Source organism: Diprion similis, chromosome 3, assembly GCF_021155765.1.
Source record: "Diprion similis isolate iyDipSimi1 chromosome 3, iyDipSimi1.1, whole genome shotgun sequence".
In the NCBI taxonomy this organism is placed as follows: Eukaryota; Metazoa; Arthropoda; class Insecta; order Hymenoptera; family Diprionidae; genus Diprion; species Diprion similis.
In genome coordinates, this window is record NC_060107.1 from 4,202,501 (window position 1) to 4,228,894 (window position 26,394).

Sequence of the window (26,394 nt, forward strand, 5' to 3'; positions counted from 1 at the left end):
CTTTTTTCTTTTTATTATACGATTCAAAGTACATTATGAAAATTTTTCCTCATTTTTTATACAGATACACGTATGAATTTATCTACTTAACAGCCTACGTCACGCTATCGACTGCAACGCGTGACGCACTCGTAACTCTGTAAACGCTGATATAAGGTATATATAGGGCATTCTAACCAAAGCTTATTTCTTACTGATCGTTGCACGATGCAGGGGCAGAGACCGTGCGGTTGGAATTATGTACATACCTTTTAAATCGCGAAAGTTCGTAACTATCGTCGTTATTCCTTTTATCCCATTACGATAAATTTATTATATATATATATATATATATATATATATATATATCACGCGGATGTACAGGTCCTGCGATATTAGGAAAATGTTTCATTAATTTTTTTCTAGTATTAAAAAATTTTTCCCCCATCGCGAAATGCCGAGGATCCAAAAAAGAAAAAGAAAGCAAAATTGATAATCATTTAATTTCGATTATTCAATCGTTGCTAGTTTTTCGAAACACATTTTTCTTTTTTTCTCTTCTAAATTATATCATACTCAACTGTTCTTTTCTTTCTGTTTGTTTGTTTGTTTTTTTATAATTCTTCACCTCTCATACCTGTCTCTGTGGATTTATATGTATGTAATAAGATGTGTATAAAAAATCCTGAGCATTCTAGGCTCGTTAACCGTCACGGATCGTTCAACTTGCACATTTAGCCAGCTTAATTTAACTACTACCCATTTCTTCCCCTTCACTCTGGTCTATTAATTTATAAAAGTGTGAGAGATTTGATACATTGCAGTGCAGAAACTCTTGTAGAGTCTCGTTAGATTTCGACTACTAGTTTTTTGTTTCTTTCCAACGTTCAAATTGGCCTATTGCGTTATCGTATAAGTGTGTAATAACTGCTCAACGCGATTTTCAATCTAACCGCCATAACGAACATTATTTATATACCACTGCACTAACAGGATAAAGTGATTGAATAAGAAAAAAAATATAATCTGCACCTGGTATGATCATAAAGTAATCATAATTGGATGTAATAATACAGAATTGTAAAATTCTTGTAACAAAAAATTTTACCTTTCATGCAGTTTTTCCACCTCTGGTATAACTTTCACTTGCATAATGTATAATAATATATATACATAAATATAAATATATATATATATATATATATATATATATATATATATATAGTTTGACGTCTTGCTCCGTCCAGTGACCTGGAGTTCGAGTTCGAGTTCCCCGAGTGCATGCAATTTCTATGTTAATTTTTATATCCTCAAGTCATATTTTATACTCGTCTACCTGGAGCATTATAGTACATGTTTATATATATATATATATATATATATATATATATATATATATATATATACGCTTGTTCAAACATAATAAGAGATTCTAATGATGATATATATAAAAAAAAAAAAATCAAACGATAAGTTGAGGACGACGACGATGATGACTGTTCAGACTGTACCAATCCTTACCTTTCCCATGTCCGCGTGTACTTTCTACCCCATCCGATACCCGAAATCCCTACCGTTCGTACCGCTACCAACAAACCGCGGTAAGTTTAGGCGCGATCGCGGGGGTTCGCGATTGGGTGGATCGTCGTTAACCCCAAAGATGGCGCTGATCGTTGGAAGAATAAATAACTGACCGGGAATCGACGCTCGGTTTGTCAGTCCGATTCGAGTCTCCGGCCGTTCCAGTCGCGCTCGGAACTCTCTTGTTCTCTTCCTCTCATCTCCAATTTAAACAGTAGCTTCTCGCCAGCCGATCGAACCTCCGTAGATTCACGTCTTTGGCCTCTGAATCTCACGGCAGCTCTTCACTTGCGAGACACAACCATTGATCGTACACTAACACCTTATGACACTCTTGATATACAACTTTACTACCCTAATAATAAGGGGTTTTTATACCCCAGTGGCTTTTCCCCTGTGAGCCAATAAATTGGAATAATTTTGCTTGGCTCGATTGAGTATTTAGACAAATTTATTTCGCTTTATATATTATCCTTCAATCCTTATTTCTTTTCATAATTGAATCACGGAAGTCTTCCATGTTGGAAAGTTTTCCAACGCTACAATCAACATGGTCATGATAATGTTATGGAATTAGTTGCACAAACATTATTATAGAATCGAAATTTATTATTCAAGATTAATTAGTTTGCAAAACGCGTTATTGCAGGTAATAAGTGTAGAGTATACACTCAATAAAAAGTGTAATCTTGTAACAAGCTGCCTCTGCGTAACAAAGATTTATGGATCCTCGATAGGTTATTATGTATATCGTATGTGCATATATTTTCTCGTAATTTCGGTATTACAAACTGTCTGCAGTATCTCTCTCCGTTGAATTTATCACCCAGAAGCTACAGTTATTGTTTTTTTATTTCCCCTTTTTTTTTCATCTTCTTTACGCAACCAACAAAAGTTTACGATCTATTAAGTAATGCACTATATATATATATATATATATATATATATGTGTGTGTGTGTGTGTGTGTGTTTGTGTGTAGGTATACATATTCAAATTATTATTATCATCATCATCATCATCTGGATTATCATTAATATTTTTGTTATTATTATTATTATACATGTATATATTTCGACAGTTAAAAATTCACGATACATTTGAGCTAAAAGAAATACGTATTGCTGACCTTTTCATTAGGTATAAACGTTTCAACCGTTGGTGCAAAATTTTTTTAATGCACTGATGCCGAAGGATTTCTTTTTTTTTTTTTTCAATGCTCGATGCTAACGGAAATGAATTTCTTTTTTCCGTCGTTTCGATTATGGAGACTGCAATTTTTCGAATTTTACGAATTCCTTAAAAGTCGTTTGTTTCTAAATACGTCAAAAAACCATAGAAACCATCTGGACTCCGACATTAAGGTCACGCAGTACTCCTACTCTTACCGACCGAGCAAACTCTTTTTTCGCTTTTTCCTACATACCTATATGAAATCATTAAACCCACGTTAAGGGTTCAAATTTCTACGGTACATCGTCGAAAGTTCTCGTCGTCCAGCGACCTCAATATTGGCATGAAGACAGTATCAGGATGGCTTATTTTAATCCTCATTATTTTTGAAATTGCGCAAATTATCTCAGCTGCGTCAATTTTCGTCCCCCTGAAATCGGGGAAAATGTGGAAAAAGTATAGTAACACGTGTCAAAAAACTGATTTTTATTTATTTTTTTTATTTTCATTCATTACAATTTTCAGGATATGATTAACTTTTCTGAATTCCGTTAGAAAATAGCGATGCATCGTATAAAATTGAAACCTTTCCGTTCGGTTTCTTTATTTGAATGCAGGAAGAAAATGGATGAGTTTGCTCGGTTGGTAAAGGTGGTAGTATTAGACGACCTTAATGTACAATCGAGGTTCTGACTCTGTTATAACTCAGCAACGGAGTATGATAAATTGGCCAATTCTAGCGGTATTTCGCTCAGGCTCGTGACTTTATCTATACATATGGGGTATTCCATGCCAACTTGACCAGTGTTGAACCACGATCATCTCAAAATCATTTCGTGTTTTTTTTTCTCCTAATATTCTACTCGGCAAAAAACGTGACCTAAATTTTTTTCAAATTTTATTTTCGAAACCGTTTATTTTTTATAAATATTTGAAGTCGATTGCGAATGCCCATTTTTAAAAGTCTGAAAAAATTCTCGAAAATACACACAAAACACCCCCCCGTTAAGGAAAACGTGGGCCGAATTTTTTTTCTATTCTTTTATCACCGAGTTTAAAATTATCTTTACTAAATCGAACATTTCCAAACAAATTTACCCTTATTTGACACTTACGATTTGATCCCGTGTTAATTTTTTCAGATTTAAAAAAATTGGCATTTCGCAATCGAATTCAAATACTCATAGAAAATAAATGGTTTAATAAAAAAAGTTTGAAAAAAAATGCTGGACGCGTTTTTTACCGAGTAGAATGTTAGAAAATAACATGAAATGATTTTTTCAGGGCTTAACACCGGCCGAGCTGGCGTGGAATACCTTATATATATACTTGTCTGTTGTACGTGGGCTAAATCAAATACCTCCTGCAGTACCGTAGAAAATTTTCGCATATCCGCACGATTTGCAAGACAATTTCTTACAACTGCATCGCCTGCAGAAATGCACCCCAATTACCTAGAAATATGTATATAACTCGCACAGCTTTTGCAATATTTCTTCTTTCTACTACTAGTAGTAGTAGTAGTAGTAGTTGTAGTTTTTCCACCCCCCTCCCCCTCCCCTGCCCCATCCGGCTCGTTTTCTTTAATTTACATAATTCGCGCAATTTCGCTTTGTGTATATAGTTAGCTAATGCACCTTTTTATATATATATATATATGTATGTATAAAGACAGGTAACTTTTGCGGTCTGGAAATTGCACGTGAAACGTATTTAAACCCACCGCATTTGTGCTGCACGCGATATATATATATATACGAGTATCATACATGCATTTTATTAGAAAAATTATGCACTTTAGAAATTGTACGGTTCGAATTGTATTATGTGGCGGGTGTTTTTTTTTTTTTTTTTTTTTCTCTCTCTTTACTTCCAAAATTTTGTACAACTATTCGATATTCATTTGTATGATTCAACGTATTAGTAGTTGCGTCTCGATCAATCGCTTCGCATTTTTTTTTATTTTTTATTTTCTTGTTTCTTTCGAAACTTATCACGAAATTATTACAACACGCTGGTACATGTATTATATATGGTTTTTACATATGTACTACTGCATATGTACGACAATTATTTGGAGTAATTACCGCGTCTGGCGTGACAAACCGTTTGCCTTGTATATGTATGTACGGAGGGCTTTATTATATACTATATATATATATGTACAATATATACCCGGTTCTGTATCTGCCTGCCACTTTCAAACCTGTTTTCACTCTTTTATGGGTTTTCGGCTAATTTTAAATACACCTCCGTTCCGACTCTCGTCCAATTTGTCGTCTTTTATTTTTTAAACACAGAATTTGTACAAGCGTGAAAGTCCGATTCTCTTATTTAATTTTTTCTCGCCCATTTTTTTTTTTTTCCTTCTCTTTTTCCTTTGCACATTTTGTCAAAATCGCGATACAGCCCGGAAAATATAGCAAATACTCGATACCGAAATTCGAACGTTTTAATGTGTTCGACAAATTCTTTCAAGCTAAAAAAAAAAAAAATAATAATAATCCGACAACATCGTCAATTATTCTTATTATATGTTAATCGAAGTACAAAGAGTGCGAGTGACAGTTTTACTTGCTGCCTCTGCAATTAGTCTAAATTATTTAACGCGTTGTTGACGAGCGCCCGATTTTACTTTAAAACATGGGTAGGAATTTACCAAAATTACTACTCAGGTTATATTATACTAATCCAGTTTTTCTGGTATTTAGAGAAAGAATGATAAAAATAAGTAAACATGTCGGTTAATCGTGAGCTCCTTGTTTCGTCGTGCTGAGGCTTATGGCCTACAATTCCCATTATTTCAACCTCTCGACCTTCTCTATACAGCAGACAATGATGAATCTGATCAGACTTCAGGTGAAATTTGTTATAATAACAGTCAATTGCAGCGTTGTTATTGTACTCATATTTTATTATTTAACGAGAAAATATTGTTTTCCAAGGAACATCATTTTTCAACAATTTATTAAAAAATAACGATACAAGTTGTCTTATATTTCGATAAGAGTAAATAAGAATCATCTTGATCTCAAACTTTATACGTGGAAAGAAATTTTGAAAATATCAAGTCTTGATAAAAAAGAAAGAAACATTAATTTTTGTCATCGTTTCTAGAGGATATGTATTTATTTAAACATTTTGTACAAAATTCAAAAAATTTTCACGCTTTACGGAACGCCAATAACTGCTATACCATTTGCATTGAACAATCAATAAACAAAGAAGGAATTTAATCACGCTCCGACTCTTAAAAGACTCGAAAAGAATCTTAGAATTGCACCGAAAGATTTTATAATAATTAATCAATCCAATCTCTCATCTTCCTTCTCATCCATTTTATTTACACTCTGACGATATAATCGAAAGTGCAGTCGTAGCGGTTTTCGAATATCTCAAGTACGTTGATCTTTGAAAATAGAGAGAAATAAAGAGACAAAATAAAAAGAAATTAATGATAAAAAAACGTGAAACAAAAAACTCACGGCAATGCAGTACTGAAGCGTATAAGGAAAAAAGTAACACATATATCTCTCGAATACAACTTTCATATTCATGTGTCCGCGGCCTTTCGTTACCGTATCTTCGTCGAGTAAGAAAAAAAAAAAAAAATGAAAAACTAGCTCGAAATTCGTATTACAAAATCGTTATCAATCTTCGCGATTAATCACCGTGAGATAAATTTTTTTCAAAGACTTATACATCGATTAATTTATATTTCGATGATTGAAATCGAAGCGATCGAATATCGTTCCTTTCTTTTTTTTCTCCCTCGTTTTATACTCTTAAGATTTTCAAGCAAAAAATTATTAATATTATTGTAACTATCTTTCATCCGATAAATTATTACAGTTTTCGACCCTTAAATTGATTTTCAAACAACGAGAAAAAGTCACCGTTTACTTGGCATATATATATATATATATATGTATTTAAGTTAGGTAAGAAATCTTCGATCGATGAGAAGTGTGCAAACACACCTGAGCCAACATTCTATTAGGCTTGTTGGATACGATTTCACGGATCTGTCGTCTGTCACACTTCCGATTTTTTCGCTTCTGTACCATATGCACAATACACATGTCGTATCATCCAGCAACTTATACATCTTTGCGGAATTTGCTTGATCTTTTCGAAACATCAATCCTCGAGGAGACTTTCGCGCTTCTTGTATACCTTAGGTATACACACACACACACTCACACACTCACTCACTCACACACACCTGGCGATATGACGGCGTTAATTTTCCATTTTTCCATTTGTTTGTTGGTATTTTTTTTTTGTCTTTTCATTTTATACATTTTTTATTTCACCTTTTTCTCATTTCGTATCTGTTCGCCGACTTTCTTCAAACGCGATATATATATATATATATATATCATGTGCAGCATGTAACACATTTGTGGAAATTGAATCGAGAGGGGAAAAAAAAAAATAATATAATGTCATTATTGTTCGTCTCTCTTATTCGTATGAAGGTTCGAGTCTTTTCATCGTCGAAAGTTGTCTTTTGCATCTATAGTGGCGGTGTACATAAGGTAAATAATATAACGAGTTATCGTAAATGGAACGCGTTGAAAGAGAGAGAGAGAGAGAGAGAGAGAGAGAGAGAGAGAGAGAATTCAACGCGGAGTGGAATTGGGTCTCTTTCTTTTGCTGGGTGTTTTTTTTTTGTTTGTTTGTTTGTTTTTTTTTTTTTTTTTTGTCGTTTTCCCTCTCTTCTCGTTCTTTCCTTTTTTCTTCGTTCTCACTCGTCGTCGAGCTCCCAGCATCCCGCATCGCAGTTATTATCCGAATCTAGTTGCATCGCGGATGCAGTTTACGCATCAGTATACATATATATCTGCGTGTAACATGCTGCATTTACGACGCACCCTCCAGCGTAATAACATGACATTAAAACGTTCTCATTTCTTTTAGCGACAGATATCTAGGTAGGTATAGATGTATACCTATACATAGGTTTTACGCTACCAGTGATGAATTTAATATATTCTTATTCATCGTCAAGCGAAAGGGACGATCAACGGCCCGAGTCCGTCAATCGCGCTTCTTATCTGATAAATCGACGATTTTTTTTTTCCATAAATTATGTCAAGATTAGGTGTGTATACGTATATATATATTTATATATGCATTTTTTTAGTTAAATTGCTGAACGGTGAAAGTGTACGCGGAAATCACGAGCTTTAGAACTTTAGATCGAGAATAAAACGTGATTTTTTACCAAGATCAAATTCAAATGTTTGTAAAAATGATGATTTTACGCGTCGCAGAATTTTTTTTTAACCCCCCCCCCCCCCTCCCCCCTCTAATTAGTATACACGTTACTTTCACAAAAAAAACAGGATAGCACGAAGGTCACCACAAACAGATATATTATGCGTGAACATGAACGTGAATATGTTAGTATATTAATTGATGATTAGAAGAAAAAAAAAACAGAAACAATTTAATTTCATATTTCTCTGATAAAAACGAATGAAATTAAAAGTACATGGATTCTGTATTCGCTGGATGAATAAACAACGAATACTTGCGCATTTGGTTTTCTGATTTTTTTTATTTGTTTGTTCTTTTTTTTTGTCCTTTTTTTTTTCAAAATTTTGCTAACCTACCGAATATGGTTTAAAAATCTCCGCATGGCAAATAGTTTTAGGAAAAAAAAAAAAAAAAAAAAAATATGGCGGATATTCACAAGTAAAAGTTGTGTGAGAGAGAGAGAGAGAAAATAAATGTAAAAATAAAAATTTACTCTGCAAAGAGCGAGTAAAAGTACATGCGTGGTATTTATCGCTCGCCTGTAGAATTCCACGCTGCATCGAGCTCGATTCTTAATTCAAACTCTATAGTAAAAGAGCATGTATATATATGGTGTACAATCTATTGCTAAAAGAACAAACAACTCCGCCTACCGGTTCTCACTTCCTGGGAATAATAGCTTTTAGTTTCTATACCGCAGCACAGCCTATATTAAATGCATCATCAGATTCACCGGCCTGATTCGTTTCTCGAAATAATTTATCCACGGTGCTGTTGCTGTTGCTGTTGCAGTGAAAGCTTATAAGCAATTTGTTCACCAATTTTCTCTCAACGGATATTGAGAGTTGAAGAATCTGTAACGTTTTCTCTCGTTTCGCTCGATATGAAACTGGAAAATTCGTTAAATTAGAATAATAATAATAATAAGACGAAGAAGAAGAAGAAGATAAGAAACTGTGACTATATATACGCAAGGAGGAAACTTGAATCAAATTACTTTTATAAAGGAAAAAAGGATTCAAACATATTGCATGACTATATGCAATTACAGATGTAGACATATATCTATTTAAAAAATAGAAAGATTTGAAATTTTCCAAACTTCAGGGAGAGATTAGCGAACGAACGATGATGGAAATCTTTTACAATTTGTACCAAATCCCGATTGTCAAACATGTGTGTACCATAGTGTAGAATACCCAACACCCACACACACTCACACACACACACACACGTAATAACACGTACAGAGTGAGTGAAGATGCTTTCAGCATCGCGATAAAATCCTGAGAGTGGGGTTGAGGAGAAGGTACATGGAGGAGGGGGGATGGAAGAAGTGGGTCGGCCGTGGAAGCGAGGCTCTTCATGTACCCTGACCACTTCGCGATTCCGAATACACTTGTTCTCTGTAGACGAACAGCGTCAGACAGTGCGAACATCGTGAAGTGCGTGGTCCATTCGACACAATCGATTCCAAGGTGCGTCTAGTTAGGGAACAATTGGACTAAAGAGTGAAGAGAAGATGTCACGTAAGAGGGAATCGAGTGCTCGATACAAGTGAAGTGAAAAGTAAGAAGAAAAAAAAAAAAGAAAACGAAAAGAAACAAAACATCGGTAATCAGACTGTACCATTCCATTTTTATCGTTAGTGTCGTTGGAAAAGATACTCCGCATGTGTGTATCCAAGTCGTTATTGTCAAGTGATACTACAAAAGCAAGACTTAGTTGAACTTAGATTACTTGTTTGATAGTGACGCGTTGATATTGTGTCAGTGACATTCGTGAGAGTTTGGATTACATCAGGAATAATGATCAATTGTACATCGAGCTGTTTATACACAAGCTACCGGAAGTGATAAAAGTGATTGGGACTCGACGAAGAAATTCGATTTGCCGAATTCTCGTCATGGGTGACCTCAGGATCATGGATCCGCGGTTCACAAGTGACGGAAAACACCGACCATGGCCAGCTATGTACAGGACACCACCATCCCGGGGTCCTTCTTTCTGCTACAGACCACTTCCGGTCGAACCGATACCCCAATGGATGCCTCCCCACGACTACAACTACTTTCCAGCACCAAGGGGAGCTCCGAATAAGGGTAGAGATTATTACTACCTTACGCCTCTTTATCGGAACGCCATGCCTCCACCACCGATCCATATACCATCGATGGGTATCGCCCCGAAGATGATGGTCCTTCAGGATGGTGCCGGGATGCGAGGGAGGCTTCGAGGTGTTGGAAAACAGAGCGCTGTACCTCCTTGCACGTGTTCCGTGGGCAGGACGAGGTCCCTTGAGGACGTTAGGAGCGAGGTCAGCGAATGGGAGGATTACTCGAACAATGACGAGAACGGAAACAGCCTGGCCAACAACCTTCACAAGAATGTTTCTCACGGAAGGAGATCGATGGAAAATTTGCTCGACGTTGACGGACGCGATGCCAAGTTCGAGAGGCTGGAGAAAAGCGGGAAATTGGACAGGATCGAGGAGGGTATCGACAAAATTAAACGCGGTGGAAAAACTCCGAGGAGAAGCGGAAGCTACATGGTTTGTTATCGCGTGAATAAGATTACTTTTCAAAAATTCTTTTCGAATGCTTTTCGTCTAGTCGTTTAAGCGATTAGATCTTGCACAAATTTTATGCTGTTTAAAAATACTTGAATAATTATTTTCGTTTGACATCAAGCTGAAGTCATTCAAAGCGATAACGATTCTTTGGGTTCGTCGTTTCTTTATCTTTTGATTTATTCTTTCTCTTGTCTTCCTTTCACCGATCATGAATAGAAATGGTCTGTAATTGGAGGGAAACTTTATACAGTTGCATTTTTTATTGCTACGTTGCGCCGGTTTTTTTTTTTTTTTTTTTTTTTTTTTTTTGATACTTTAAGATATAATTAACACCGTTAGCTAATTCGTTAACTGGTATTCTAATTTCGTTGTTTTTTTTTTTTTTGTTCATTTTTATTTATTTATTTATTTTATTTTAATTTTTTGTCGTTTATCTGATGAAACTGGTCTTCATTTCTTACTGTTCCAACTGGCTGAATAATCGAAGAGTCGTGTTGCATATACGGAGAAAGATGAAAGCTCAACGTACATAGATAGTATAAATACGGACCATCTTCTCCGACTCTAATTGCTCGAATCCTGTTTCTATAATGTATCCGCCATGTTTGATAGACGCAACGTGTAATTGCCAACACGAATATAAGCTAGCTTCCTGAATTGATTTTTCAACTACCGTTGATCATTTCACGCACGCTGGGAGAAGGATTAAGAATTATAAAGTAATGGTTTGTACTCTCTTCGAACGAGTATACCTTTTTTTTTTCTATTGTACCTTACAACTATACGTATATATGTAGGGGTATACATATATATGTATATTGATAGACGCGATTTCACAACCTACTTATACTTGTGCAAGTTTGTATTTTACGTGTATAAGCATTGACTAATTGCGATATATATATATAGTATATATACGAGGATCAATAATAACGTGATTAATCATATGAAGTTGTTAGTCATCAAGTGTTCCGTCAAATCAAGTACTTTTCACTGTACAAGATATTTTATTTACAGCCGATCGCGTTTCGTGAAATTTATTATTTATTTGTAGAACGATAATTATCCTCGGTATTATCATCCTCTTCATACATTTTAGAAAGTGTTTTATCAATCGAAACTGAAATGCATATATAGTAGCCACGAGTAGTACGTACAGTACTACTTACCCTTTAAAATTATTATCGCATCTATCGATTTAATGTGACTACAAACGTTTCCTCGTTTTCAATAAAAATTTATTATACTCTATCGTCGTAAGTATTTTATTATGTGAACATTTAATAATAATATTCTGAACGCGATAATTGCACGATTCTCGAAGTTTGTTTAATTTACGCGTTTATGCTCTGTCTGCCATGTGGATTCAAATACTTGAGAAATTTATCGGGATGTCATACCAAAGACTAAAATTATTTATTTACCGATTTTTTTTATCTTAGTTGAATATAAATTCAAGGTGATTATTCATGTGACGCACCCCATATTTGTGTAACCTAGTTAACTGCCATAGAAATAAATAATCAATATATATATATATACACGTGTGGTAATTTCATTGAAAGATTCTCCTCTCGTGACATAATTATACGAATGTCAATCGACTCTCTTGAAGAGATTACACGTGTCTATGCATGCATATAATATTCCCACACACATAGACATGCAAGTTTATTGAATACACTCGCTGTTTTGTAGGTCATTTGATGCAACTGAAAGGTGGAGGAGAGCTTGTATTCTAAGTGAAAAATTTCTTTTTCTATCTTTCTTTCTTTTTTTTTTTTATTTTCTTTCTTAATCTTTTTAATTTTCTGTACGTTTTTGTCGTAGTAAATCGTTCTATTGAGAAACTTGAAGAGATATAGCGATAGAAACGAAAAAGTAAAATTTATATCTGCAACCATTTTTGTATACGTATATATTTATATACGATATTTGGCAAATCGAGTTAACTACTATTATTATTGGTCCGAAAAATTGATTCCAAGAGTTCACGACGGTTCTAACATTGCGGGAAAAAATTGTACCTTATACCTTTAATACCTTTTATATAGACCTATTGTTCAGCTTACTACGCAGCGTTTTACTCCGATGAATAGCGAAAGTAACTTTGCGGGTATTTTATCGCTTTTGAACTCACGGTGCGAACGTTCAACGTTAAATTATATATATACATATATATTTATATATATTTAAATTTAAGTCATCTTTCATCAGGAATGGTTTACTTGTACTTCTATCAAAATCTAATCCAGACACGCGTTTCTAATTCGCATTTTCTTTCCTAATGCTGTCTAATTATTATTATCGATCATAAATTTGAACATATTTTTTCTTCCCCAACATCTTGGAATTCCTTCTCTATACTATTATTATTATAAATTTGAAAAATAATCGTATCAAGTTGTACAACCGGTTATAAAAAAATTTTTGAAAAAATGGAACGATGAAAGTAACGAGATTACTTAGATTATTTATTCGAAAAAGCGCTATCATTCGGTGCTTGTCTTCGATTAACGAAATATGACCTTGTCAGGAAATAACTGCACGCGTGAATTCGATATCTGATTAACAAAATCATCATGGCTACGTGATCGAGCGTGATTTTACGATCGTTTTTATATCGGTACGTAGGTATACTTTTATGCCCACTTACGTATATCTTCTCCAAGTTTCTATTATTTATCATTTGCTGCTGCTGCTGCTATTGCGATATGTATATAAGTATGTAAAACTATATACATATATATATGTATATATATATATACGTATATAAACGGTGCGCAAAGGTGGCTGAAAAAGTATGTCGCAACCCAGATACGTCACCTCGATAGATTTCACTGTATACCGGATTTTAGATATCACAATTTGACCGTCGGATTTACCGGAAATCTTCGTTACATTTGTCCCGATTATTCTAATTGTAATACGGTGACGTCATGAAGTTGAATAAACGCTGTATCAACGTTTCGATCAGAGTCGTCTCGTCTGATTGAAAATCGGATTGCCAGTTCAGTCGGTTAAACAATCTAGCTCGAAATATGATATTTTTTGTGATAAAAAAATAAAGAAGAAAGAAACAAACGAAATTTATTTAACATTCAAAGTGATCGGCTTATCCTTGTATCCATTTATTTTTTGGGTCTTCACGTTTTTTCTTATATTCAGGCTTCGTCAGTCTTGTTGTAATCGTGACATATCATTAATTATATTGTAATAGTAAAAATTGATAATCTTACTTTGATGGAAATCAAGCGCAATTATTATTACATCAAGTTGAAACTTTATTTGTTATTTGTTTGTCATTTTATTCATTTTGTTATTCTAAGTTTAAAACAACGTCGAAAGGTTAAAACTTTATTTAAAAATTTTATAAATGAATAAATAAAGTTTCACCATTTCGACGTTGTTTTTTTTTTTTTTTAAACTTGGAATAACGAAACGAATAAAATGACAAACAATCACACACGCGTAAAGATTACTTTCTCAGTGAACCCGGAAGTTGCGCAAAATGCGCTGGTCGAAAGGCGCGTTAATTAACAGCTGCCGACACACGATTATACCCACGGAAATATTGTATAATCTGTGCTAAAGGTTACGTGCTTATAAGTGCATAAATTTTATTACATTTATTGTAAATTTTTGCTATTGCTTCGCAGTTTTTTCATTGAATAATTTTCTTTTTCTCTCTCTTTTTCTTTCTTCTTTTCACCCCGCAAAATTTATTCAACAACATTTATTTGTCGGTATACAAAGTGCGCAATTGAATTAGAATCTAATTTTCTTTTATCATTTCTAAAATTTCTAATCTAATTGGAAGCTTTTTCGTTTTTTTTTCCCTCAATTTCAGCCAGAATGTATCTGATGTTATATGTGATAAATTCAAAAAAAAAAAAAAAAGACAAAAATCGAAGTAAAGGTGATACAGATATTTCATGTCTAATTATGTATCAGGTGGATCGATACTTAAAGCACACGAATATTCGGCGTTCGGTAATTTTCGTTAAAAAGAAAAGAGAGAGAGAGAGAAAAAAAAAACAAATTGTTCATAGAAATGTATAAATTTAGAGTGAAATTATCTGCTCTAAATTATGAGGAATATTTGGGACGAAACGTAGCTGATCAAATCACAGATTTGAATAAAAAAAATTCTTGTACATAGATCGTTTGCGACGGTTGATTTCGGTCGTTTAAATCAGGTTTCCAAAAGCGTGAAATCGCGATTCGAGAACTATATAATATTACTCGGTGAAAAGTAAAATATATATGTATATATATATATCAACGATGAGTCGAAGAGGAGGGGAAGATGAAATTGGCGACGGAATAATATCGGCAGATTCGCGTATGTATTTGCGTCGAATCGGTATTGAAACGCTTTCCCTCATCGTCACGAATATTATATATATTATGCGGATGCGTTTATATCGGTAATTTATTAAACAGAGTGCAGATTTTCTAGGTAACAATAATTTTCCCAACATGCATTCGAATTTCGCGGTTAATCGACTTCAAATATTTATAAATAATACACGGTTTGATAAGAAAATTTGAAAAACTTCAGTTCGCGTTTTTTTACCGAGTAGAATGTTAAGAAAAGAAAAAAAACGTGAAATGATTTTGAGATAGTCGGGGCTTTTAACACTAATGGCTTGAGAAAGCCAATCGATAATAATATAATTAGCAATGCACATATATTTTCCACCACACAAAATCGGCACAGTTTTGTTTTCATTTACGATTTAAACATTTCACAGATTTCACTCGATTTTCTCATCCAGCTAATCGGTCTTCGTCTTTTCATTTCTATTTATTTGTAACCAAAGAAAAAAACAAAAAAAAATCTCTCGATCAATTCCCACTGTAATAATCATCTTAACGGACGCTTTCAGCTTCGCGAAAGCGTTGAAATTCAATAACGCGGCCGAGCCTTCGTGTCTTTTTTTGCGTGATAACTATAATTTTAATAGCATAATAATAATAATAGTAATAATAACTACAATAACAATTTTTTGTATACGGAAAAGGTAGACTGTAGATTAGGTGGAAAAAAATTTACCAGCAGACCGGTTTTCACGGTGAGAAAAAAAGGGAAAAAAAAAATTCCTCTGTCAGGTTTATAAAAAAATCGTAGGACAACAAATTTTTACATATTATCGTTAGTTCGATACAATAATAAATGTAATACACCGTAAAATAATCCCCCAAGAGTATAGTAATAATAATAATAATAATAATAATAATACCAACAACAATAATAATATTAATATGACGACGACGATGATGATGATGATGATGGATGATGATCGTCCAACGAGAAGCAAGGACAAAACCGATCTCTGAAGTACTTTTACAACCAAAACTTTTTATGTTTCACGGATATTTCGCGTAGTCGTTTAATAATTATTTATGCATTATTATAACTTTTAATATCGCGTCGAATGAGAAGAATCCGGCGCTCGAAGGACGAGGCCGCTTGTTTATCTTTGATATTTTTTATTTAATTTTTTTCCTCCTCTTCGCATCATGCATATATGGATGTCGTTTGATCTTCTTAGATCTCGTTTTACGAGCCGAATTTAAATTCCTATTCCGACACGGCGAATCGCTTCTGCATCGCGATACTTGACCACCGTATTTTCAACTTGTTGTAAATGTCAACTATATAGTATACGTGTATCTATAGAAGTATGTATATACTTAATACAACGTAACAACGTTGCATCATCGTCGAGCAGGAACATTAGTTGTACAAGCGAAACTAAACTTTTATTCAAGATGTAAAAGGAAATTTAATTCTCAATTAATTGTTCATTATACTTGAATTTTATACTCAATTATTTGTTTGGTGGTATTATTGAAAACGATCACGTGCAATGACGGTGATTAAAATCTAACGTTGATTTCTATTGTGTATATGTAATACGTGTATTTAAAAACGAAAGTAAATTTTATTGCGGTATATCTAATTTTCGTTGAAATTTTTAATAATTTTTCACGATAGGTGAAAAATTACAATTTACAAATTTGAATCGATGTGATTTTTATAATATTTTCACATTAGTATAATCAATGGTTACTTAACATTGATATATATATTATATAACAAATTGAAGTTTTTAACATTATTTTATTCATTCATTTTGCGAAAAAATCTTTATTTCGCTGTTGCAGAATAATCTGAAATTAATTAAGCATACTATATAATACAGCAATCAAGTGATTCAGACTTTCAAAATTAAATGCCTCCAGTAATTCTGTACGAAAAAAAAAAATTAATGAACATTTTTGTATCGACGTTAGATCGTGACTATAAAATTTTCAAATTTGTATAAATTTAACGTGTAAAAAGAACCTAAACAAAAAAAATAATTTTTTTTAATCCGAACTCGTAACGGATGAACAAAACGGAAAAAAGAGAAATGTTTTTCGGTACGAACTCGAAGGGAGAAAGAATGGACCACACCGTAAAAGGTATTTAAAGTTTGTTGTCTGATGATGTATCTGCCAGTGCGAGGCCAGTTACCGTGTAAATTGGTGAAAGTAGATGTGCGCAGGATGTATTGCCTTAATTTCGCGAAGCAATCGTTGCCTGAGCTGAACGAGCAAAGTTGTAACTTAACTACTACTTAAGTAAATTGTACAGACTTGAGTTTGCTTTGCTTTGCTTTGTGCGTGCGCGTTGATGTACGGTTTTAGGAAACGTCAAACGAAAAGTTTTTACGCATTTGCTTTGCAAATGCATATTATCAGGTAACATCATCATCGCCGTCGTCATTATCATTATCACAGAGCGTAGCCGTATTTCACCTTCCATATATCACAACCGGATTATTTAAATTTTTTTTTTTTGTTTTTTTCTTTTTTTAATTCCTCTTTTTTTCATTCTTTCGCTTCACACTTTACACGCGATTCACATTAATGTGAGATTTAATGTTCAAAAGTAAAAGCTCTGCTGCTGCTGGATGATCGTTTAACCGTAATATTAACGATTTAACCTCCTTGTTAACCCTTTCGTGACTGTAAATATAATTGTTATTATACGTACCACTGTACTAATTTAATTTTACTCTGTATGTAACCTGTAACGAGAAAAATTATAGTATGAGTTAAATATTCTGCTAGGATTATATATATATATATATATATATATATATATATATATTCAAAAGAGAGTTATGAACAAAAACAACCAACAAAGAGCGATTTTTTTGGAAAATTGGATATTTTTTTTAACAATTAATAAAAAAAATTTCAAAATTCACCACAAAAGCTCCTTCGAGGGGTACTAAAATAGATAAAAAAAAATTGAGGGAATCTAAAATAAAAATTTTTAAATCTGTCCGATTTTTTTTTATCACTGACGCACGTGTGACAAGTGAAAAAGTGATGTAAAAATCTTGTTTAACTGAAGATATTTATCATATTGACAATAATCGTTGCATCAATAATTAGTTGTTAGAAAATGGTGAAAAAATTTGAGTCAGACTCTGCGTTTTTCTGATCTCACAAATTATAAGATAGACAATCAACGTCGATCGTCACCGAATCGTTTCACGTAATTTTTAACCCGTTTTCAATAATATTCCCACAAACAGCTGCCCGAATCGACTAAAACTGTGTGAATATTTTCCAAGCAATTTCGTTCAGCGTTAGCTCCGACTTTCTATTTCCATTTGCCGTTTCGTCATCATCGCTTCACGGGTTTTATGTAGCAAAAATCCACAACTCAAAGCGAGTAGGTATTAAAAGCTAAGTCATTGCATCTTCGAGTTGTTGCAATTCCAGGCGATTTCAATCGCCCTCCAGAAACGATTTAGACTTAGACTTCTTCCTACGTTTAGTTATGGAGACCATTCAGTAACAGCGTTGCAGCTTGAGCTGTCGGCACACGGTTTTAATTACAGAAACTATAGTCGATCCGACTCCAACTTTAGGCACATATATTTACGTCTCGATTATGCCGTTGATAGACGCCATATTCACATACACGAGACGCGTTTGCTGTTTATTCGTAGGTATATTCAGTGTTCTTTGTTAAAGTGTAATTAATTAGTTCCACGAGTTGTTTATATCCTTTCACCGTTGCAAAATCGTCGACGTATATTAAGATGCATTGGGGTGCTTCGTTTGAGACGGCTAATTTTTTTTTTTTTTTTTTTTTTCTTTTTCATCTTGTTTTTTGTTTTTTTCTCTCTTTCTTACACGTGATCTTAAATTTTGACGAACATGTCGAAAAGTGAGAAAATTTTCTGAAATTTCAAGCCTTAAAAATTAACGTTAAATACTTTATCCTTAGCGTGAAAAGATTTTTTTCCATATCTAAAATACACGTGAATTAAGATTTTTGTTTCTTCTTAAAATTTTATATCTTGTATGTTAACATACGATCAGAATTAAACGATCTACAACGGTATCCAGTGCGACGTAAGTGTAACTTACTTTGGTGAGTTGGTACAAGTTACTGAAGTTAATTTTTATCTAGAATTCTCGTTTTCTTTTAGCTGTTACTTCGTCAATGATTAAACTTAGGGAAAAAATGTAAATGACTAATTCGTAGGAAACTAAATTCCAGCCTAATCGTTAAGTTTGACATTACCTGAGATATTGAACCTCAACTTATTTGTGGTGGTATAAATTTTTCAAAGATTATCGAATCAAACTTTATAAAATATTGATTTTCCCTGTTATATTACAATATCTTTGTTGGAAATTACTTAATGCTAATTTTGAGGGCTGCAACTTTGAGGGAAATCTTTATTTCGAAATGTTCGATAAAATTTTAGGTCGAGAGTGAAAGTGAAAGAAAAAAAAAAAAAAAAAAAAAAATTGTCGTCTCGATTTCTGCGCAACGCATTTCATTAACATTTTTCATTGACTGTTTTTTATTTTACACTCTCTCTCTCTCTTTCTATTTTCAGCAAGAGCCGAGACCCGACCTCGACGTCAGTAATGGCAGCAGCAACGGAGGTCGTCCCAGATTTGTTCCTGTAACATCTCTCGAGGATGTTCAGGCTGTACGATGCGCCGAGTTTCACCCACATGGAAAACTCTACGCCGTTGGTTCAAACTCAAAGACACTCAGAATATGCGCTTATCCGAAGCTCAGCGACGTCCGGTGAGTCAATATTTATATTACCATGTGTATAAATTTAAGAAATTTCCATGTAGAAGTTTCCATGCCCGACCCTCAACGTTTAAAAAACTTTCGCAATTTTCCCAACTCCGAAACAGTGCGCTTAATTTTTTTTTTTTTTTTAAGATATCTTAATCGGCCGTTCAATTGTTTATAAATATTTGAAGTGATTTTGAAAAGAAATTTTCAATTCAATTCTCAAAAAATTCTATGAAACTGTATTTTCCGTTACAAACGTTTCAATACGTTGGTTGAGTTAGCATGGAATTCCCCATATATGTATAGAATTAACGTTTAAAATGCGATTGTTTTATTCAATGGTTTGGCTTTTTTTTTTATCCCGTACTATTATAAAACGATTGCTTTGTTACCGAAAAATTAATTACGGCGGTTTCGTTATACGTATTCAGAAACGTTAATTTGTTTTTATTTTTTTATTATTGTTTGTTTTTTTTTTTTTTTTTTTTTTTTTCAAACAATGCTTTACGCTAGTGATATTCATACGTAAAACGAACAACCGACGATATATGTTACATACATATATATATATATATATATATAACAGCTAAAGTTTTAACCGTAGCGAATAATTTCTTTGATCAGATCGAATGTCGTTTTATACCGGTATAGATTTTGATTTATTGTATTCAACGATGAATGAGTGAAATATGTATACATGCATGCATGAATTTATTTGTTTATTTATTTGTTTCTCATTCTTTTTTTTTCGTATTTTACCATATCGCTTGATGAATGTGGATTATTTTATAAGACAAATCGTCAGACCCAGATTTTCTTTTCGTATTGCATTTTATTACCGTGAGGTGATTTATCAGACGTATCTTGTTGTCTATATGATATATCCTTGATCTATCTGGATCATCTGTAGGTAATAATATACATATATGATCGTGTAAAATGATCTATCATTTTTATACCGTCCGCTAGGTGCAATTTCTCTCAGGAAATGATCGTAATTCTTCGGTGTCAAGACACGTCTGCTGGTTGATTTTCTCAATTAAGTCGTTTTTCAGACTTCTGTCTTAATTTTTCGCAAACGTTTTGTAAAAAACGAGGATGAAAGATATTTTTATATCGTAATAAAGGACGTGGATTAAATTACAGCGAATATATATACATACATATACATATATTGTGGTTTGATACCTACTGGAATGCAATTGTTCTCCTCGTTAAGCGCAGTCTAGCGGCTCTTCGCGTATACTTTTATAGGTGAGATAATGTAAAAAATGATAAAAAAACAAAAAAAAAAGAAAAAGGAGGGGGAGAAAAAACAACAAAGACAACAACAACGTTGAAAATCAACTCGAGCTCTATCCTTTAACGAGTCTCAGCGAGCCTTGATGCCAAACGGAGCATATAACGCAATTGCCGAGAAATTCAATTTTATTTCACTCGAGTAATTGTTGAAGAATAATATATATTTTTCAGTTTAAACACATTGTGTTATATGATATATATTACAATAGACATATATATTTGACAATTATATCTCTGCGGAGTGATTTTTACTTATCATTTTTGTTTTTCTTTTTTGATTTTGTTTCAGCAGAGAATATGAATTATTACATTTACGATTTGTTTAAAAAAATATATATACATATCTAGTTGGTAACCGTTTTACTCACCACGGGTATAACTAGACGATTATTTTATACAAATAAAGGTTTAACCGATATCGATTACTTTCTTACCCTAATTTTTAATCTCTCAGTTTGTCACGTTCCGGTCGATTTAATTTGAAACTTGATTCGATTTATCGAGAGCGTTTAATTTATCGTAGATTATATTTATATACAAGCAATGTACACGTTGAATTGGTAATTGTCAATCTGTTTTGCATACAATTGTCATTTAATTCCAATCAATTTCAATTCATTGAATTCGGTTTTATGCTGACGGTGATAATTTTTTCCTTCTTTATATTTCACCTCGTTTATATATAATATCTAGATAATTTTATTTATCCATGTAGATAGATATATTTAATACGTGTAACTGCCCGGTACTTTATAGATTTATACTTTCTGATTGGTGCTGGAAGCTTGGCCCTGTAAAAATGATTATTATCACCATCATAAAGTATCCATTACTTGATTATGTATTTCGTAACGGCTTCTTATTTTCCTCTTCTTAATTATACTCTCTATAGAAATGCATAAGCCATAATTTTTATACCCCCCATGACGCCGCTAATTCTTTCACGGTTCCGGGTTCAGTTTGGTTCCGGTTATTAACACGCTGATACGATTCGTTGAATTACGAAAGGATTTTCAGAATCTTAATTCGATGTTTTCTTTCGTTATTTTTATTATTGTTATTTTTTTTTTTTTCAATCTTCTTAACGAACTCGAATAATTTGAAACGCTAAATTATGCGCTAATATACATTGCAACGAAAACACGCCCATAAATAACGGATATTTTCTCGCTGTACTTATTATATATTCAGAACCAATTTTACGCGTAATGAGAGGTTAAGTAAAAAAAAAAAAAAAAAAAAAAAAAACATCATAAAAAATCAATGACATACATAAGTCTTGTGTTTCAATGTAGGTATACATGTATAGGTGCAACTCGTCGTTACGAAACTCGATGTAGGTTCTGAAATGGAAAGAATATTTCGTATACATAAGTCAAGCTGTGTGAAAGATTAAGAGCGTTAAATCAGGATTTACTAAACGGAGGAAATCCCTGAAGACAATTTTTAACATACATATACGTATATATATATATATTGGGGTGGCGCAAAAAAACCGGCTTTTTTTTTTTTTTTTTTTTGAGTCTCGTGTAACAAAATGTTAGTTTTTGATGTTTTAAGAGCCCACTCCAAAGGACAGCTCAAAAAAAAAAATTTTAAGAGGTCGCTCCAAATTTTTTAAAATGTCAAAAATCGTCAAAAAATTAAATTAAAAAAATTATATTTTGAGTATTTTGTTCGATTTTTAATTCATGTCGTGGTGTATTGTTATCGATTCTTTCTTACTAAATTGAAGAAAAATAATTTATGAAATTTTAATATGAATATTAAAAGTTCGCTCGAAAAGATCTAAAGAAATGCACCAAAAAATTGGAAAAAAATTATGAGTGACCTTTCAAAATTCAAATTTTGAACTGAAACTTTCGGAAACTTATTTGGTTTTTTTTTCTATAAAATTATATCGTAACGAGAAAAAAATTTAAAAAAGAATCGATTTTTGACGATTTCTGACGTTTTAAAAAATGTGAAGCGACCTATTAAAAATTTTTTTTTCAACTGTCCTTTGGAGAGGGCTCTTAAAACATCAAAAACTAACATTTTGTCACACGAGACTCACAAAAAAAATAGTCAGTCTCTTTGCGCCACATACAATTATTCCCTCGGTAGACAGTTTTAAAAACGACGTTTTCTTTTTATATTATCGTTGCGTTTCTCTCGTTTGTCGAGATTCGGTCCTTAAAGAGATGGATTATTATAAAGATTATTACGATCCATATTTTTATGATCCTTATTTTTATTTATTTAATTTTTTTTTTTTTTTTTTTCGTTTTCCATCTAAACAAGAGAAAACGAGAATTACAACACAAGGAATTTATATCCTTCCCGCGAAATGATGCCGAAAACGATGCGTATGTGTGTAAATTATGATGCTAATCTCAAGGCCGTAGTTTAGTCGAATTTTATACAAACAAATAAAGAAAATAAAAAAAAAAATTCTGCGGTTTTCATTATAAACGATTATTTATGACGAAATATTATAACTTGTCGCGTTGCGCCTATTTCACTGTTCGTAATGATATTCATGCCCGGTGGATCCGAGGATGCTTGCGATACTCGATCACCGAATCGGATTTCGATCCGCAGGACTGTAAATTGTCACATTATACGTACCCATATTTATCTTGGCAACGTTTATTACTATTTCATAATGATTTCTACCAACGTATGTCATTAGTCACGGCAACGATATATAGGCCAGGTAAAAACGAATAAAAATCAATGAGCATGATTATTATTATTGTGTTTTTTTTTTTTTTTTTTTCTTTTACATTGCCATTAAATTTTTTGTCAATAATTTATGCTTTCGTTTTCGCAAAGTGAAATGCAAATAATCCTTAAACGCGAGTGAAAATTTACTGCAAATGTGAAAGACAATAACTGCGGTTTCAAATAGGGAAAAAGTGCAGGTGAAATTGGAAATCTTGTACTATAATTGGTTAATACCTTGTTATACATCTAATTAATTGCGTGCGCGGGTACATAATGGTTTATAAAAAGAGAAAGTCGCACTCTTGTGTGCAAGCATATACCTAGCACTTGGATCGCAAACGGTGTTTTTTTTTTTTTTTTTTTTTTTTTTTTTTTTTTTCTACTTATAATAATTTCTTCTTTTACTTTTATTTGTCAAGAAACATTTTTCCACCTATAATTTTCTCTCTCCCACACAGTTGGCTTTTGTTCCTGTTCTTTTCTCTATGCAATTTTCCTCGGTGCATACAATTAGTGTAATACACCGTAATTTAATCCGTTTAATTAGTAACCTGGACTTTAATTACGCGCGTGACTCTCGACACAAGGAATCCTGGGAATATCCCACAAGCCAATCGAAGAAAGTGCTTCGCTTCTCTATTCGAACTTCTTAGTAATTATTCCTTACCTCGCATATAATCTCGATCGTTTATACAGCTGCAACGATTTGTTTTAAGAGATTATTATTCTGGTTTAGACGCTTTAAAAATGACTATTTTTGTGAATTTTATAGAGAAAATACTTTTTTAAATATTAATATAAGGTTTGTTCGGATCAGCAAATTCACTCTTGAAAAACAAGTCTTGAAAATCCTCAAAAAGTTGGAATGTCGCTGGCGATCTTGGTAACTTGATAACTGCTCGTCTAAGACAAACAAATCAACAATATTTAGGTTCAGTATCACAGTGGATCTAGCGCATTCTACAAGCAAATAAAAAATTTGATTTTTACTATTTTTTTGGGCCTAAAAACAGTGAAAAAAACATCATTTTTATGATTTTTTCTCTAAATGTCCACCATTTTGTTATTTTTCAATAAATATTCATTTCCGTAGAATGTGAAAAAAATAGATACAAGTGTTTTTTGTGTGTTTTCAAAAGTCTATTTGTTGAGCTGAACAAACCTTATTTCAATATCTATAATAGTATTTTCATAAAAATATCCTTTTTTCGAGATTCGAAACCAGAATAATCCTTTAAATGACTTTAATTTTTATTTTTTTTATTCTTGGCCACAGGGAGGACCACCAGACCTATCAACCGACCGTTTTGTTCAAACGAACAAAACACCACAAGGGATCGATTTACTGTTTGGCATGGACACCGGACGGCCAGCTTATGGCTACCGGAAGTAACGACAAAACCGTCAAGCTGATGCGTTTCAACGCCGAAAACTCAAATCTGGAAGGTATTTATTCCATTATCACTATATTTCACTCCATTATTTTTTATCTATAATATATATTTTATACTGTATTTAGGGTGGCTACACACCTAGAAAATCTGGAATACCTGGAAACGTCGGGAAATTTAAAAGGGGTCATGAAAAACCTGGAATTATCAGGTGTTTTTTTTAAATTTGGTTATGGAAAAAACTGAAAATTTCACTTTTCTATCGTGGGAATTAAAAATCATTTTTTTTTTTTTTATCTAATAAGTTTACTTTTTTTACGTTATATTGTTCCTCAATTCGAATTGAATTTTAACCGAATATAGAGTTAGTAAGATGAACGATTTAGGTTTTTGTAACTTACTAAAACTGGGAAAATGTCAGAGAAAACTGGAAATGTGATGGAATTTTTTTTTTTTTTTTTCAAAAATTTGTGGCCACCCTGTGCACGTAGTGTATTCAAATTATATTGGTTCCTTTTTTTTATTCGCATGAATAGAAACGACGATCATTGGAGATTTTTATCCGAGATTGTTATACAAAGTATTAACAAACGGCAAATGTTTCTTTATTTAAAAGCGAGAGGTACGTGAATTCGAAAGAAATGAAAATAAAGAATTCATGTAACTTACAATAACTCGATTGTGTATTAATTGTAACGAATCTGACAATGACAGATGACCTTTTGCTTCTATAAAAGAAAGTTACGACACGCTTCGAACTTTTGACAGCACGAATTTATTACTGCACCGAATCACTACGAAGAGTTTTGTCAAATGACTTGCTTTAATTTCTCACTTTCTTTCCCTTCGGTCGCGTTAACGGTTTTACTTTTATACTATGTACAGGCTATGCTTACTTTTTAATTCTTTATTCGCTTCTCCGGACCTCGAGTAATTCTCTAACGAAAGTAAAATTTCACTGTTTTATTTCTCACTTTGCGAGGACTTTGAGACACGGTCTAACCGTTTAAATGTATATTATTATTTTTTTCTTGTTTTTTTTTTTTTTTTTTTTACTCTAACCGCAGCGTCAGTTTAATTTTACAATTTTGGTGAAATCAACACACCTGTTCTGCAGGGTAATGATTTTCTTCTGTATACAGCAAAGTCGTCGTGTTTTTCGATATTAATATAATAATTGAACGAGAATTGTCCATAATTTAAGGAAATACTCCGCGCATGTTGAAAAATTCCGTTTCGTTTAACGGTTACATCGTAAGTTGACGATAGAATTGAAAATGAAAAAACGATCAAAACCAAAGAAAAGAAA

At 32.9% G+C, this 26,394-nt stretch overlaps 1 protein-coding gene across 1 annotated transcript in view; it reads left to right on the forward strand.

Moving 5' to 3' along the window:
• Positions 1–26,394, forward strand: part of LOC124416815 (WD repeat-containing protein 47) — a 90,633-nt gene that overhangs the window by 61,190 nt on the left and 3,049 nt on the right. Inside the window, exons 6-7 of the mRNA XM_046898166.1 lie at positions 19,490–19,686; positions 24,971–25,140. Of these exons, the coding sequence (XP_046754122.1) occupies positions 19,490–19,686; positions 24,971–25,140 (367 nt within the window). The remainder of the gene's footprint in view (positions 1–19,489; positions 19,687–24,970; positions 25,141–26,394) is intronic.